The 12,467-nt window shown below is 42.6% G+C and overlaps 1 protein-coding gene, 1 non-coding gene and 1 pseudogene across 2 annotated transcripts in view; 1 reads left to right on the plus strand and 2 right to left on the minus strand.

Moving 5' to 3' along the window:
* Positions 1-1,029: 1,029 nt before the first annotated feature.
* Positions 1,030-1,537, minus strand: LOC126008575 (proteasome maturation protein-like; annotated as a pseudogene).
* Positions 1,538-6,811: 5,274 nt separating this feature from the next.
* LOC126010176 (small nucleolar RNA SNORA51) lies at positions 6,812-6,944 on the minus strand. Its single transcript, XR_007496305.1, has one exon. It is a non-coding gene; the product is annotated as a small nucleolar RNA SNORA51 (small nucleolar RNA).
* Positions 6,945-8,838: 1,894 nt separating this feature from the next.
* Positions 8,839-12,467, plus strand: part of KIF5C (kinesin family member 5C) — a 210,015-nt gene continuing 206,386 nt past the window's right edge. The window contains exon 1 of the mRNA XM_049772995.1: positions 8,839-8,977. Coding sequence (XP_049628952.1) covers positions 8,852-8,977 — 126 coding nt within the window. The 5' untranslated portion in view covers positions 8,839-8,851. The remainder of the gene's footprint in view (positions 8,978-12,467) is intronic.

The raw sequence follows: 12,467 nt of genomic DNA on the forward strand, positions 1-12,467 counted from the left end.
AAAAAGAAAGAAAGAAAGAAAGAAAGAAGAAAAAGAAGAAAGAAAGAAAGAAAGAAAGAAAGAAAGAAAGAAAGAAAGAAAGAAAGAAAGAAAGAAAGAAAGAAAGAAAGAAAGAAAGAAAGAAAGAAAGAAAGAAAGAAAGAAAGAAAGAAAGAAAGAAAGAAAGAAAGAAAGAAAGAAAGAAAAAGAAAAAGAACTTCCTAGGCTAGGTGATGAAAGCACAGCAGGTGGGGTGTTTTCCTTGCATTTAGCAGAACCAGGTTTGATCCCTGGCATTCCACATGGTATCCTGAGCCTGCCAGGAGTGATTTCTGAGCACAAAGCCAGGAGTAATCCCTGAGTGACACTGAGTTTGGCCCAAAAAACAAACAAACAAAACACAAAAATAAACAAAAAAGAAAAAAAAAGTAAAGATATGGATACTCCAAGGCCAACAGATCCAAGGGCAGATTTTGCCACATTGAGCTGATTTATTCTGTGTCCAAAGATATACATCCTTAGCTTGACCACCATGTAGTTTTTCATAATTAGATCACAAATTGCTTTTTGATATAATCTTTGTTAATCCCACTCTAGTCACACAAATCTCCTCACAGGGCTTTGGCATGGAAATTTAATCAGACTTATGGCACTGCTGCCAACCTCCTTAGATCTTCTCAGGTCAGTTATTGACCTGTGAGCTGCAAATTCCAGGAAGTTATCTTGAATTGGTGTGTCTCTTGCCTTCAGCACAAGATGTCTGGCAGGGGGAAATGTGCACTAGTGAAGGGTATTGTACACTATATGACTGAAAATCAATCATAAACAACTTTGTAACTATGAACAAAAAACACAACCGTGTTATGAACAACCTTGTAAATCATGGTGTTTAAATAAAGTGATTTTTAAAAGTAAAAAAATCGATATTTGGTAAGCGGGGCTGTGGGTAGGTGGCCCATTTTGTCATTACATTGCGTTCCATTTTTACTACATTTTTACCTAGTTTTAATTTATTTACAAATTGTTAATAAGGCACTGTGATTTACAAAGCTATTTATTATTAACAGTTTCAGGTAAACAACATTCCAACTCCTCACCTGTTACTAGTGTCAGCATCCCTCTAACAACTTCATGTACTGAACAGTTGAATTCCAGTAACCCAAGTTTATGGCCCATCAAGTGTGGCTCTCATTAGTTTACTTTGTGATGGATCATTAAAAATACCTTCCAATTCAGTAGTCTTATCACTACCCCTTCAATCAGGAAAAACTTTGAATGTGGAAGATGTTGAACCTGCTGCACTGCCTTGAATTCCATCTGTAATTTTAGTGGAGCAAAAACTGAATATATTTATCACAGTGTAGAAAAATCTATTTTATCTTGGTTAAACTGTAACATATTTTCTAATGATTGCAGAGACTGACTAGGTAAAATTTCATTTCACACAAGAAAAACCATTTTGAAAATGAGCATGATTTTGAAAGGTCCACTTACAGAAAGTTCAGTAATTGAAATACTAAATATCTTTTAGCTCAGATCCAAGTCACTGGATATTCATCTTCATATTCACCTGCAACGAGTCTCTCAAACCTCTCAGCCCAATTAACATCAGTGCCTTACCAATTACTTCTATTTTCCTCTCCCCATTTTTGATAGGGTTATTGTTTTGTTTCTTATTTCTGAGCTCTTTGAGTATTAGATCATCAAGTTTAATTCTTATTGTAGCATGTTTCATTTCCTTCTCTTTTAAGATGAAATGTTTAATTTATGAATTTACCATATTCTGTTTACCCAGTCATCCATAGCTGGACATTTGCATTACTTCCACATTTTTGCTACTGAGAATAATGCTAGTGTGGACAATCTGTCTGCATTCTTTATTTTAGTTCTTTTCAGCATATGCCCAGAAGCAGAAATGCTAGATCATATGGTAATTTGTTTTCAAAGGTTCAGGAGTTGCTATACCATGTTATATTACAGCTGCATCATTTCACATTGATACTGACATTGCATAAGAATTTCTATCTCATCATCATCTCAACAATTTTTTGATGATCACCATTCTGATAGGTATGAAGTAGCATTTAATTCTAGCTTTGATTTGATTTTCCTAATGATTAGTGAACCTGAGCTTGTTTTTATATAATTATTAATTATTTATATACCATCTTTGGAGAAATATCTGTTAAAGTCCTTTTCTTACTTAAAATTTCTAAAATTTTTCATTGACTTATTTTTAAAGGAGAAATTTTTATTATTGTTATATTATTATTATTATTATTATTATTATTATTATTATTATTATTATTATGGTTTTTGGATCACACTGGGCAGCGCTCAGGGGTTACTCCTGACTCTATGCTCAGAAATCGCTCCTGGCAGGCTTGAAGACCATATGGGATGCCGGGATTCAAACCACCGTCCTTTCATATGCAAGGCAACCGCCTTACCCTCCATGCTATCTTTCCGGCCCCTTCATTGACTTATTATTGTTTACAACATTATGGAACTTTCAGAGGTCTTATTTTATACCTTTAAATGTGTATAATTATCACCACACCCTTACCAAAGTCCCATGGCTAACCTACTACCAAAAAGAGATCAGTGGATCTGTCTTGTCTGCTCGTAGTTTGTCTTCCCAGATATGCCAGAATGTAAATAATGGCTAGCTTCCTATTGCTCATTAAACAATGAGATATAAAACAACTAAATAACTCATCATTTTATCATTGTTCAGGATCTAAGAACAGATGATTAATATCTAAAATTCAATCAAATTCTAATCTAAAATAAAATATAAAATTTGTAAGCTATGTATTACTTTATAATCAGAAGGAGAGGGACATATACAAAATAATCTTCACATATGTGGCATATAATGTAACAGTAGAGAGGCAAAACATGTTCAGAGGCAACCAAAAATCGAAAATTTGCTTTAATAGGAAATATATTACTGTAGGAGGGATAGAATGTAGGAGGAAGGTGGGGGAACACTAGGACATGTTGGAATGGTGGAGGGAAACTGACACTGGTGCAGGGTGTAATGTTGGGATGTTTTCTGCATGAAACACTGCCACTATCAATTTGTAAACCAAGGTGACTAAAATAACATTTTTTTTGTTTTTGGGCCACACCCGGCGATGCTCAGGGGTTACTCCTGGCTGTCTGCTCAGAAATAGCTCCTGGCAGGCACGGGGGACCATATGGGACACCGGGATTCGAACCAACCACCTTTGGTCCTGGATCGGCTGCTTGCAAGGCAAATGCCGCTGTGCTATCTCTCCGGGCCCTAAATAACATTTTTTATAAGGAGGGTTGGAGAGATAGTACAGAGAATGGGGCACTTGTCTTTCATGTGGCTGACCTGGCATCCCATACGGTCCCCCAAGTACTGACAGGAATATTTCCTGAGTGCAGAGCCAGGAGTAATGTCTGAACACTTCCCAGTGTGAACCCCCCACCATGGCCCAAAAGGACACTAGCCAAAATATTTTTAAAAGTATCATTTTGGCAATAATAAAAGGTATATGAACAAATATAATAACCAATACTTAATTCAAAATCAATTATGTGATGGGTCAAAGTGTTGCATTTATCAGGTGAAAAGGGTTCATGAGTAGAAAAAATTTAATAAGATCTAGATCTTTCTAATATTATCATGGATGATCAGAGATAAATTTAAGAAGATCTCTGAGATCTTTCTAGCATTATCATAAGCTCTGAAGTTATTTGTTCTGTGTAAATAAATTATTACTCATCAATTAGATCTTGTTTGGTGCTTATAATCCATACTGACTCAAGAGTAGACTCAGCTTTCCAAGATGTGCTGCCTGCCAGTCAAATTTATCTATATAGGTCATGGTCTATGCTGAGTCTACATGTCCTAGTTGATAACCCGTGAGAATGAAGAGATGGGTTTAGATGGTATTTGTGTTCTGTTCCAGAGAGTGAAAGTTGCGTTCTAATTTTGGAATCAATTTAAGTATATAATTTTAGAAAGAAAAAATATTTAAAAAATTTCTTCAAAGAACATATGTTAATATTTTTATCATTTTAGTGATAATATGAAGAAACTGAGTCTTTCTTCTCAAATTGTGATCATATTTCTTCTCAAATTGTGATCATATTTAAGGTCATATTAGTCATATGATTGCATATGACTTAAGGGTATAATTTCATGTTCTTTTAATTGTATCAACACACCACAGTCGCCACCAAATTAGCCATTTTCTTCCCCCACATTTCACTGAATCCTTCTTTACTTCAACTCTCTTCTTTACCCTTCACTCTGATAACCACATCTCTGAGCTCTGAGTCCACAGGTTTTTGAAGCAGTGGCACTCAAGAGGCCATTTAATTCTTCCCAGTAATTCTTGGCTAATTGGGGTAAACAGTTCAATGAAAGGACTTGAAAATTTGGTGCTGTTCCCACCTTGCTGTGCTAAAAACTACTTTAGCTGTTGCACTGGTGCTTGGGACTACTGGGGCCCCTGGAAGTCACTACATGAGGAACCATGTGGTGCTGAAGATAGAACTAGGATCAGGTACATACATATACAGTATAATCCTTTAACCTACATTATATGTCTCCAGTTTCAATTTTGTTTCTATAGTTTTATGTTTCTCTGCTTCTCTGTACTCATGTATGTGAGGTCATCTATTAACTATCTTTCATTTTTAGGCTGATTTCACTTATTATGACCTCCTCCAACATTTTTGCTGCTAAAAAAGGAAAAATGTTTTTCTTTTTTTTTCAGAGAGAAGTAGTATTCAATTATGTATATATAACACCTTTCCTTTATTCAACATTGATTGGATGCTTGGTTGTTTCCAAATCTTGGCTGTTGTAAATAATGCTGCAATGAACAAAGGCAGGCTTATATAGATTTGAAATTGTGATTTTATGTTCTCAAGATAAATATATAACAGTGAAATCACTGAATTATATGATAAAGCTTTTTTGTTTGTTTGTTTTGTCTTTGGTTTATGGGCCACATCCAGTGACGCTCGGGGTCATACTCCTGGCTATGCACTTAGAAATTGCTCCTGACTTGCGGGTCCCCATATGGGACACCGGGATTCGAATCACCATCCATCCAGGATTAGCTGCGTGCAAGGCTAATGCCCTACAGTTGTGCTATTGTTCTGGCCCGATAAAGCTATTTTTTTGGGGGGGGTCACACCTGGCAGCGCTCAGGGGTTCCTCCTGGCTCTACGCTCAGAAATCTCCCCTGGCAGGCTCGGGGACCATATGGGATGCTGGGATTCGAACCACCGTCCTTCTGCATGGAAGGCAGACGCCTTACCATCAGGCTAGCTCTTCGGCCCCTGATAAAGCTATTTTTTTTTTTTTTTTTTGGTTTTTGGGCCACATCCGGCGGTGCTCAGGGTTACTCCTGGCTGTCTGCTCAGAAATAGCTCCTGGCAGGCACGGGGGACCATATGGGACGCCGGGATTCGAACCAACCACCTTTGGTCCTGGTTCGGCTGCTTGCAAGGCAAATGTCGCTTTGCTATCTCTCCGGGCCCTGATAAAGCTATTTTTAATATTTTAGGACACCCATACTATTTCCTTCAGGGGCTGGACCAATTTACATTCCCATCAACAATGTATGATGACTTGGTTTATTCCTCACCTCCCACCAGTGTTGTTGTTTCTGGACTTTTTAGTGAAGGCCATTCTTTTTTTTTTTTTTATGTTTTTTTTTTTTTTTTGGTTGGGCCACACCCGGTAATTCTCAGGGGTTACTCCTGGCTATGCACTCGGAAATCGCTCCTGGTTTAGGGAACCAAATGGGACGCTGCCTGGGATCGAACTCAGGTTCGTCCTGGGTTGGCCCGTGCAAGGCAAATGCCCTACCGCTGTGCTAATGCTCCAGCCTCAAAGGCCATTCTTGTTGGTTTAAGGTGATATTTTATTCTCATTTTGATTTTAATTTCTCTATAATCAGTGACAATACACATGATTTTATGTGCTTGTTGGCCATTCATATGTCTTCCCTGCTCTTCTTCCTTTGTTTGTTTTGTTTTGTTTTGGGGCCACACCCAGTAGTGTTTAGGGCTTATTCCCAGTTCTGTGCTCAGAAATCACTCAGGAAGGGTTATGGGACCAAATGTAGTTTTGGGATTGAAATCAGATTAGCTACAGTAAGGCATGAGCTGTAATATCCCTGTATAGTTTCTCCTGTCCTTCCCTCCATTTCTTAATGGGCTGTTTTATTTTCTTCTTACTGTTATTAACTCTTTGTCAGATATATCATGTTTGAAATTTTCTCCTGCTCACTGTATGTCTTTTAGTTTTAGTGATAGTTTTTTTGTTTTGTTTTGTTTTTGTTTTGTTTTTGGGTCACACCCGGCAGCGCTCAGGGGTCACTTCTGGCTCCACGCTCAGAAATGGCTCCTGGCAGGCACGGGGGACCATATGGGATGCCGGGATTCGAACTACCGTCGTTCTGCATGAAAGGCAAATGCCTTACTTCCATGCTATCTCTCCCGCCCCAGTAACAGTTTCTTTGGCTATGCAGAAACCTTTTGGTTTGATGTAGTCTAATTTGTTAATTTTTTGTTTTAGTTTGCTTTCTATTAGAATTAAAATTGCTAAATATATCATAGAAGCCAATACCCAAGAGTGTTTTGCCTGGTTTACATCAAAGTATTTTATATTTTTATAACATAAATCTTAACATTTTTGTTTTTATTTTAATTTTAGGAATTTTTAATTTGGGCACTAAGATTTATGATATAATTCATAGTAATGCTTAGAGTAATGTCACTGCCTCCACCCATTATCAAACTCAGTTCTTTAGGCTGACTCTTAGAGTTTTTTTTTTATCATTGTTCCCCAATTCACAATACAGGCCAGGCACAGGGCCTCGGTTGAGGTGTATATGGGGTGCATTTACTGTATGTCTTATTTTTATACACTCAGTGTAAAGAACACAGACTGTGGTAAGAATTGGGAGGCCTTATCTTTTCTTTTTTCTTTTTGATTTTTTAATTTAATATAAAATTTTTCACCAGTGCAACATTCCCATTACCAATATCCAAGTGTCCTTCCTCCCCATTGGACATTGGACATTTTAAAGTACCACACCCCCCATATGAAAGAGGTCATTCTGTATTTGGGGTGGGTTTGGTCACAATCTTGGTGCTTAGGGGTTACTCTTGGTAGTGCTCAAGGAACATATATGGTCAATGTGGGCTGGAATCCGAGTCGAGGATATACAATTGATTTTATGCCTGCACTGTTTCTCCAGCTTTCACTTTCCATTTTATTAGTGTGTGTGTGTGTGTGTGTGTGTGTGTGTGTGTTCATAGTGCATATGCAGGCAATTACATTTGTGGATTCTGTTTGCTCTACGACTATCTCTCCAGTCCTTCACTTTCTGTTTTAAAAGTCCTAATAATACATTTATGTAATAATAGGCAGGAATGAGAAATTCCAGGGGCTACAGCAGGTAAAGTGCTTGCCTTGTCTGAGGTCAACCCGTGTTTGATCCCTGACATCCGATATAGTCCCTTGAGAACTGCCACGAATGATTCTTGAGTGCAGAGCTAGGAGTAACTCCTGAGCACCTTTAGGTGTGGACTTCCCCAAAAGAAAAAAAAAAGAGAGAGAGAGAAATTCCAGGAGAGCAAAAGGCTTAAGCAAAATATCAATAGTAAGAAGAGAAGAGGTGAAGGAATACAAGAATCATAAAAGATTGTTATTTGTTGAAATGTGGCAAGAGATGAGGCTAAGAAATCAGAAGTCTGAATACTCGCAGGAGTATTCTGTTCATATTACAAGATTGCATATTACAGGATTACATTCATTTTACTAGATTCTATTAGGTGAAGATTCTCTTAATCATGCTATAAAAATCAAATGATTTACCCCCCACCGAGTGGTCCTGGAGGATGCAACCATCTGTGGTGTGCATTCCAAGTTCTTAACTTGTAGCAACACAGAAGAAACCCCTCCCCTTAACTAAGTTCCAAACCACTATGTGCAGGCAATTTCGGGTTCAATTTACTTCAAATATTCACGAACACATCACCTTCCTTCCTTTTTCATGTTTTTCCCACAACCCTTGGCAAACTTGTCCACACGCAGAAAATGTTCAATAGCTTTACCTTTGTTCCAATTGAACTATTGAATACTCATGCCCTTATGGGCCATCATCTTGGTGCATTTTGGGGGGGGGGGGAGTATAAGGAATTGCTAGAACAGACTTAGCTGTTCATGGAGATTTCAACCTGGAACACCGGCTGTGCACCTCCAATCCTGTTCAGGAGGAAACACACCAGACGTGCAAAACTCTGCGGGCTCGCTTCAGCAACACCCCCGCATCATCTCTTCTAGCTTTCGCGTCCCGGTACCTGCAGGTGGAGCGAGTGACTACATGTCCCGAGGTGCGCCGCGAGGAGGTGGGGCCCGGTCCCCCGGTGACGTCCCCACCGGGCGGACCCGGGCGGGCGGGGGCCGGGCGCGGCGGAGGGGCGGGCCGGGCGAGGTGGCGGCTGGTGCTGATGCGGGATGCGGGATGGCTGAGCGCGCCGGAGCCCGGGAGGTCTGAGCATCGCCAGCACCGCCGGCGGCCGCGTGGTCCGTCGCGCGCAGGCAGGTGGGCCCCGGGCGCGCGCTGCAGGACCAGGACAGGAGGATTTGATCGCAGCTGGGGGGACCCCCCCCCCCGATCCCGAGGGGCTGCCCCCCATCGCCCGGGTCCGAGCTGCCGAGTTGGCGATGAGCTGCTGAGAAGAGTCGTGGGAGGCTGCGGGCGGTGCGCTGCGTTGTGCGGTGCGCGGCCTCCTCCCCGGGACCGCCGAGCCAGGGCCCCCCGAGCCACCCAGCCCGCACCCCCGCGCCCCCTCTTTGCAGCGGGCGGAGATGGCGGATCCAGCCGAATGCAGCATCAAAGTGATGTGCCGGTTCCGGCCGCTCAACGAGGCGGAGATCCTTCGCGGGGACAAATTCATCCCCAAATTCAAAGGCGACGAGACCGTGGTCATCGGGGTAAGTGACCTGTCTGTCCTCCTGCGCTCCTCGCGGCGGCCCCAAACTCCACCTCGGTCTCCCCTTCGGACGTCCTCAATGCCCCTCCTAGGGGTGGACTGCACGAAAAGACCCCCATCCCCATCCCCGGGGGTCCATACTTTGCCTAGCAGGCGGGCAGAGGGGAGCAAAGGGGGGCGGCAGGGAGAGCTCCAGATGGGGAGGTTGGGGGTTGGGGGTGCGAGAACGGGTTTGGCGCCGCCATTGTTCGAGGGGTGGGGGGTCCGAGTGGGCCTATTGTTCTGTGCCCGGCCACGCCGCGTGGGCTTGTGTGTCCCCGTTATCTTCCAAGCTGGGGTCCCGCCAACCTTCCCTGTCATCATCAGGTCTGCATCCCATTCTTGCTTTCCAAGCGTCCACTCGCAATTGGGTAACCCTTGGCCATTTGTCTGGATTTGGGGGGAAGTGGGTCCTAATTAGGTAGGGGGAAGGAAGATACAAAGGTGGGGTGGGGAAATAAAAACCCAGCTCAGGTTCAGAGATCTCTCCCTGTAAAGGCATAGATGCGGTTCTTCTCAGTGTTCACCTTGCCCTGCATGTATGGGCCAAGCTGGGTGTGTGGGTGTGGAAAACATGGGTGGCCTGAATGTCCCCTTGGTGTGTCTGGCTTCTGTTTTTTCTCCACCCAAGCTAGACGTGGGGCCCTGCTCGGTGCCAAAACTCTGGGCCTGACCTGGCACCCGCAGACAGTGTGCTGCCAGGGGGCTAGTGGGCTCACGTCGGCCTGGATAAGGGGGTTCAGCGAGTCCCTAAGAACCTCTCTGCCTAGAGCAGAAGTTACTTTGTACATCTAGGGCCCCCCATTCTCGTGACCACCCACCCCACCTCTCTCCTCCCTTTCTGCAGCCTTGGGCTGCTGCTAAGGCCTGGGAGGAGGGCACTGCGTGTTAGTTCTTAAAGGCACCCGGCCAATGAATAGGCCAGCCTTTCCCACGGCCCTTCCCCCCAGATACTGTGGCCGAGGTGTCCTCTTTGTATGCGAGTCGCGTGGGGAGGGACCAAGTTAATGGGGAGCCTCCCGGTCCCGGATGACACGTTCCTGGCAGCCCGCTAAAGACTGCTGATGCAGCCCTTCTCCTCCCCAGCATTGATTAAGTGATGTCATCCCCATCTCTGAGCATGCTCCGACCAACCCTCTCCTTCCCTTTCCCGGTGGCTGGTGGATGTAGGTCAGGTGATTGACAGGTGACAGTCCCTCTGGGTTCTGGGGGAGGCCTCCTGATCTTCCTTGAGCAGCACCCAACCTGATATTAGTGTTGTTCCGCCATTGGTGCACCGGCCCCAGAGAGTGGCAGACTGGTCGCTGTAGCGGGTGCTCCCTCCTTGAGCCTCTGTCCTGAAGGGCTTCTTCCTCTTGTACCTCCTAGGCTGGTAGCTCCAAGTGACCCCAAGTGGGTGACCCCAAGTGGGCATTGGTGGTGGGAATGTTGCACTGGTGAAGGGGGGATGTTCTTTTTACGACTGAAACCCAACTACAATCATTTTTGTAATCATGGTGTTTAAATAACGATATTATTTAAAAAAAGAGAGAGAGAAGACATTATTTCGTGTATACATGTGGAGAATCTCTTGTTTGGGTCACACATCTCAGCTGCCATCAACTTTGATTCTGAGTTGCTCCTCCCTGAGCCAGGCTGTGGGACAGAGTGGGAGGCACAGGGACATCTAGTCCTCTGCTCCCTGCCTTGTAACAATTTTTTAAAAAGAATTAATTGTATGTCACAAAACATACTTTAATGACCTTATTTTAAAGACAAGTTTGAAGATAATATTTTATTTTGCCATTCTTGCCTTCTTTCTTTCCTTTCTCTTTTCTTCTGTCTCCTGCCTCCTTCTTCCTCCCCCACCCCGTTTCCTTTGTCTTCTGAGAATGACAGACCAGAATTAACTTGGGGTAACATATCATCCTCTTTGATCTATGTGAACGGTAGACCTCCTTGAATTAAGGCAGTTCTTAAATATTTTGACATTGCTAAGAATATGTATTTAGTATTCATCTAAATATGCATGTTATTGGATAAATTAAAACAAAGTCAAACCAGATAAAATAAGTAAACAAAAACTGGTACATGTGAATAGACATGAAAGCTTTTTAACTGTAAAGCAAAATTTTTGTTCAACTTAACACAATCCTTTTAATAAATAGTTTTTTACATTTAAAAGCAAGCATGTGTTATCAGCTCTGGGAATAATGGGAAGGAATACAGACTTTGCATGGGGTGGCCCCAGAACCACACAAGTCCCTGAGTGCTTCGGGGGTTGGCCTACTGGTTCCTAGCCCAGTGGAGCTGGAACAGTTAGTGGTGAAAATTCAGGTTTGTACAACCAAACAAGCATCAGAGCCTAGGAGTGGCCATAGGTTCCCCTGGTGTTGGATTACTGGGTCCTACCCTACTCAGTATTCATTCTCCATCCTAGGGTGTGGTCTGATTCTTGCTAATAAAAGCTGGGGGTTCAGGAAGACAGGGGTTCATTTTTCAGTCTTCCTCCACTAAACTGCTTTCCTTCTTAGGAGCAGAAGGCTTTTGTGATGGGATTCCTGGCTGGAGTGTTGGAATTCCTGAACCCATTCTTGAATCCTTTCACTGTGTGGATTATTTCTTGCATGATGTTTGCTTTCAGACCCACGTCTCTCCAGGTTCTAGTTTTGGAGCTCGAGTCTTCTCTTACACCCTGGGTACTGCTTGGGAGGCTTAAATAAAGATAAAGAAGGAAGGGAGGATGGAAGGAGTTATAAATGTACAACTTAATGACTTTTGTTTTGGGGCCACACCCAGCAGTTTTCAGAGATTTTTTTCCCAAGCTCCCTGTGCTTGGGAGTCACTTCTAGTGATGCTCAGGATGCTGTGATATTGGTGAACCAAGACAGAGCCTTCAGCATTTTGAAACATCTCTGCAGACCTTGATAGTTTCTGACATCTTTGTTTATTTTTTGTTTGTGTATTGGGCCACATCTGGCAATGCTCAGGAATCCTTGAAGTGATGCTTAGGGGTTTTCCCCATTGATGCTTTGGGGAACATGGATGCTGGGAATCAAATCCAAGAAGCAAACATTCTGTCTGGCTCATGCATTTTCTCTCTGCCATCTGTATGTTTTTATAAAGAAATAGGCATTCCCTTTGTTCACCTCTCAGACTAAGATACATGGTTTTTTGGGACCTCTAGCATAGCATTTCTCTGGTCATTAACTCTGCTTTGCCTTAGTGTAACTACTGTTTTGACAAAGTCTGTCCAAGTTTAGTTTTTATTTTTTTTTAAAGGCAAACTTTATATCTACAAAACTATACAGTATGTTCTCTTTTGTGACTTCTTACACTTACTCTTTTGCCTGACAAATCACTTTGTTCATCCTCACTATTCAGTAGTTTCTATAATCTGACTATATCATGATTAATGTTGCCATTAACTGTTGGAAGGTATTTTTATAATTTTCACTTCCAAGTTTATTGGA

The sequence above is a fragment of the Suncus etruscus genome, chromosome 5 (genome assembly GCF_024139225.1).
Source record: "Suncus etruscus isolate mSunEtr1 chromosome 5, mSunEtr1.pri.cur, whole genome shotgun sequence".
In the NCBI taxonomy this organism is placed as follows: Eukaryota; Metazoa; Chordata; class Mammalia; order Eulipotyphla; family Soricidae; genus Suncus; species Suncus etruscus.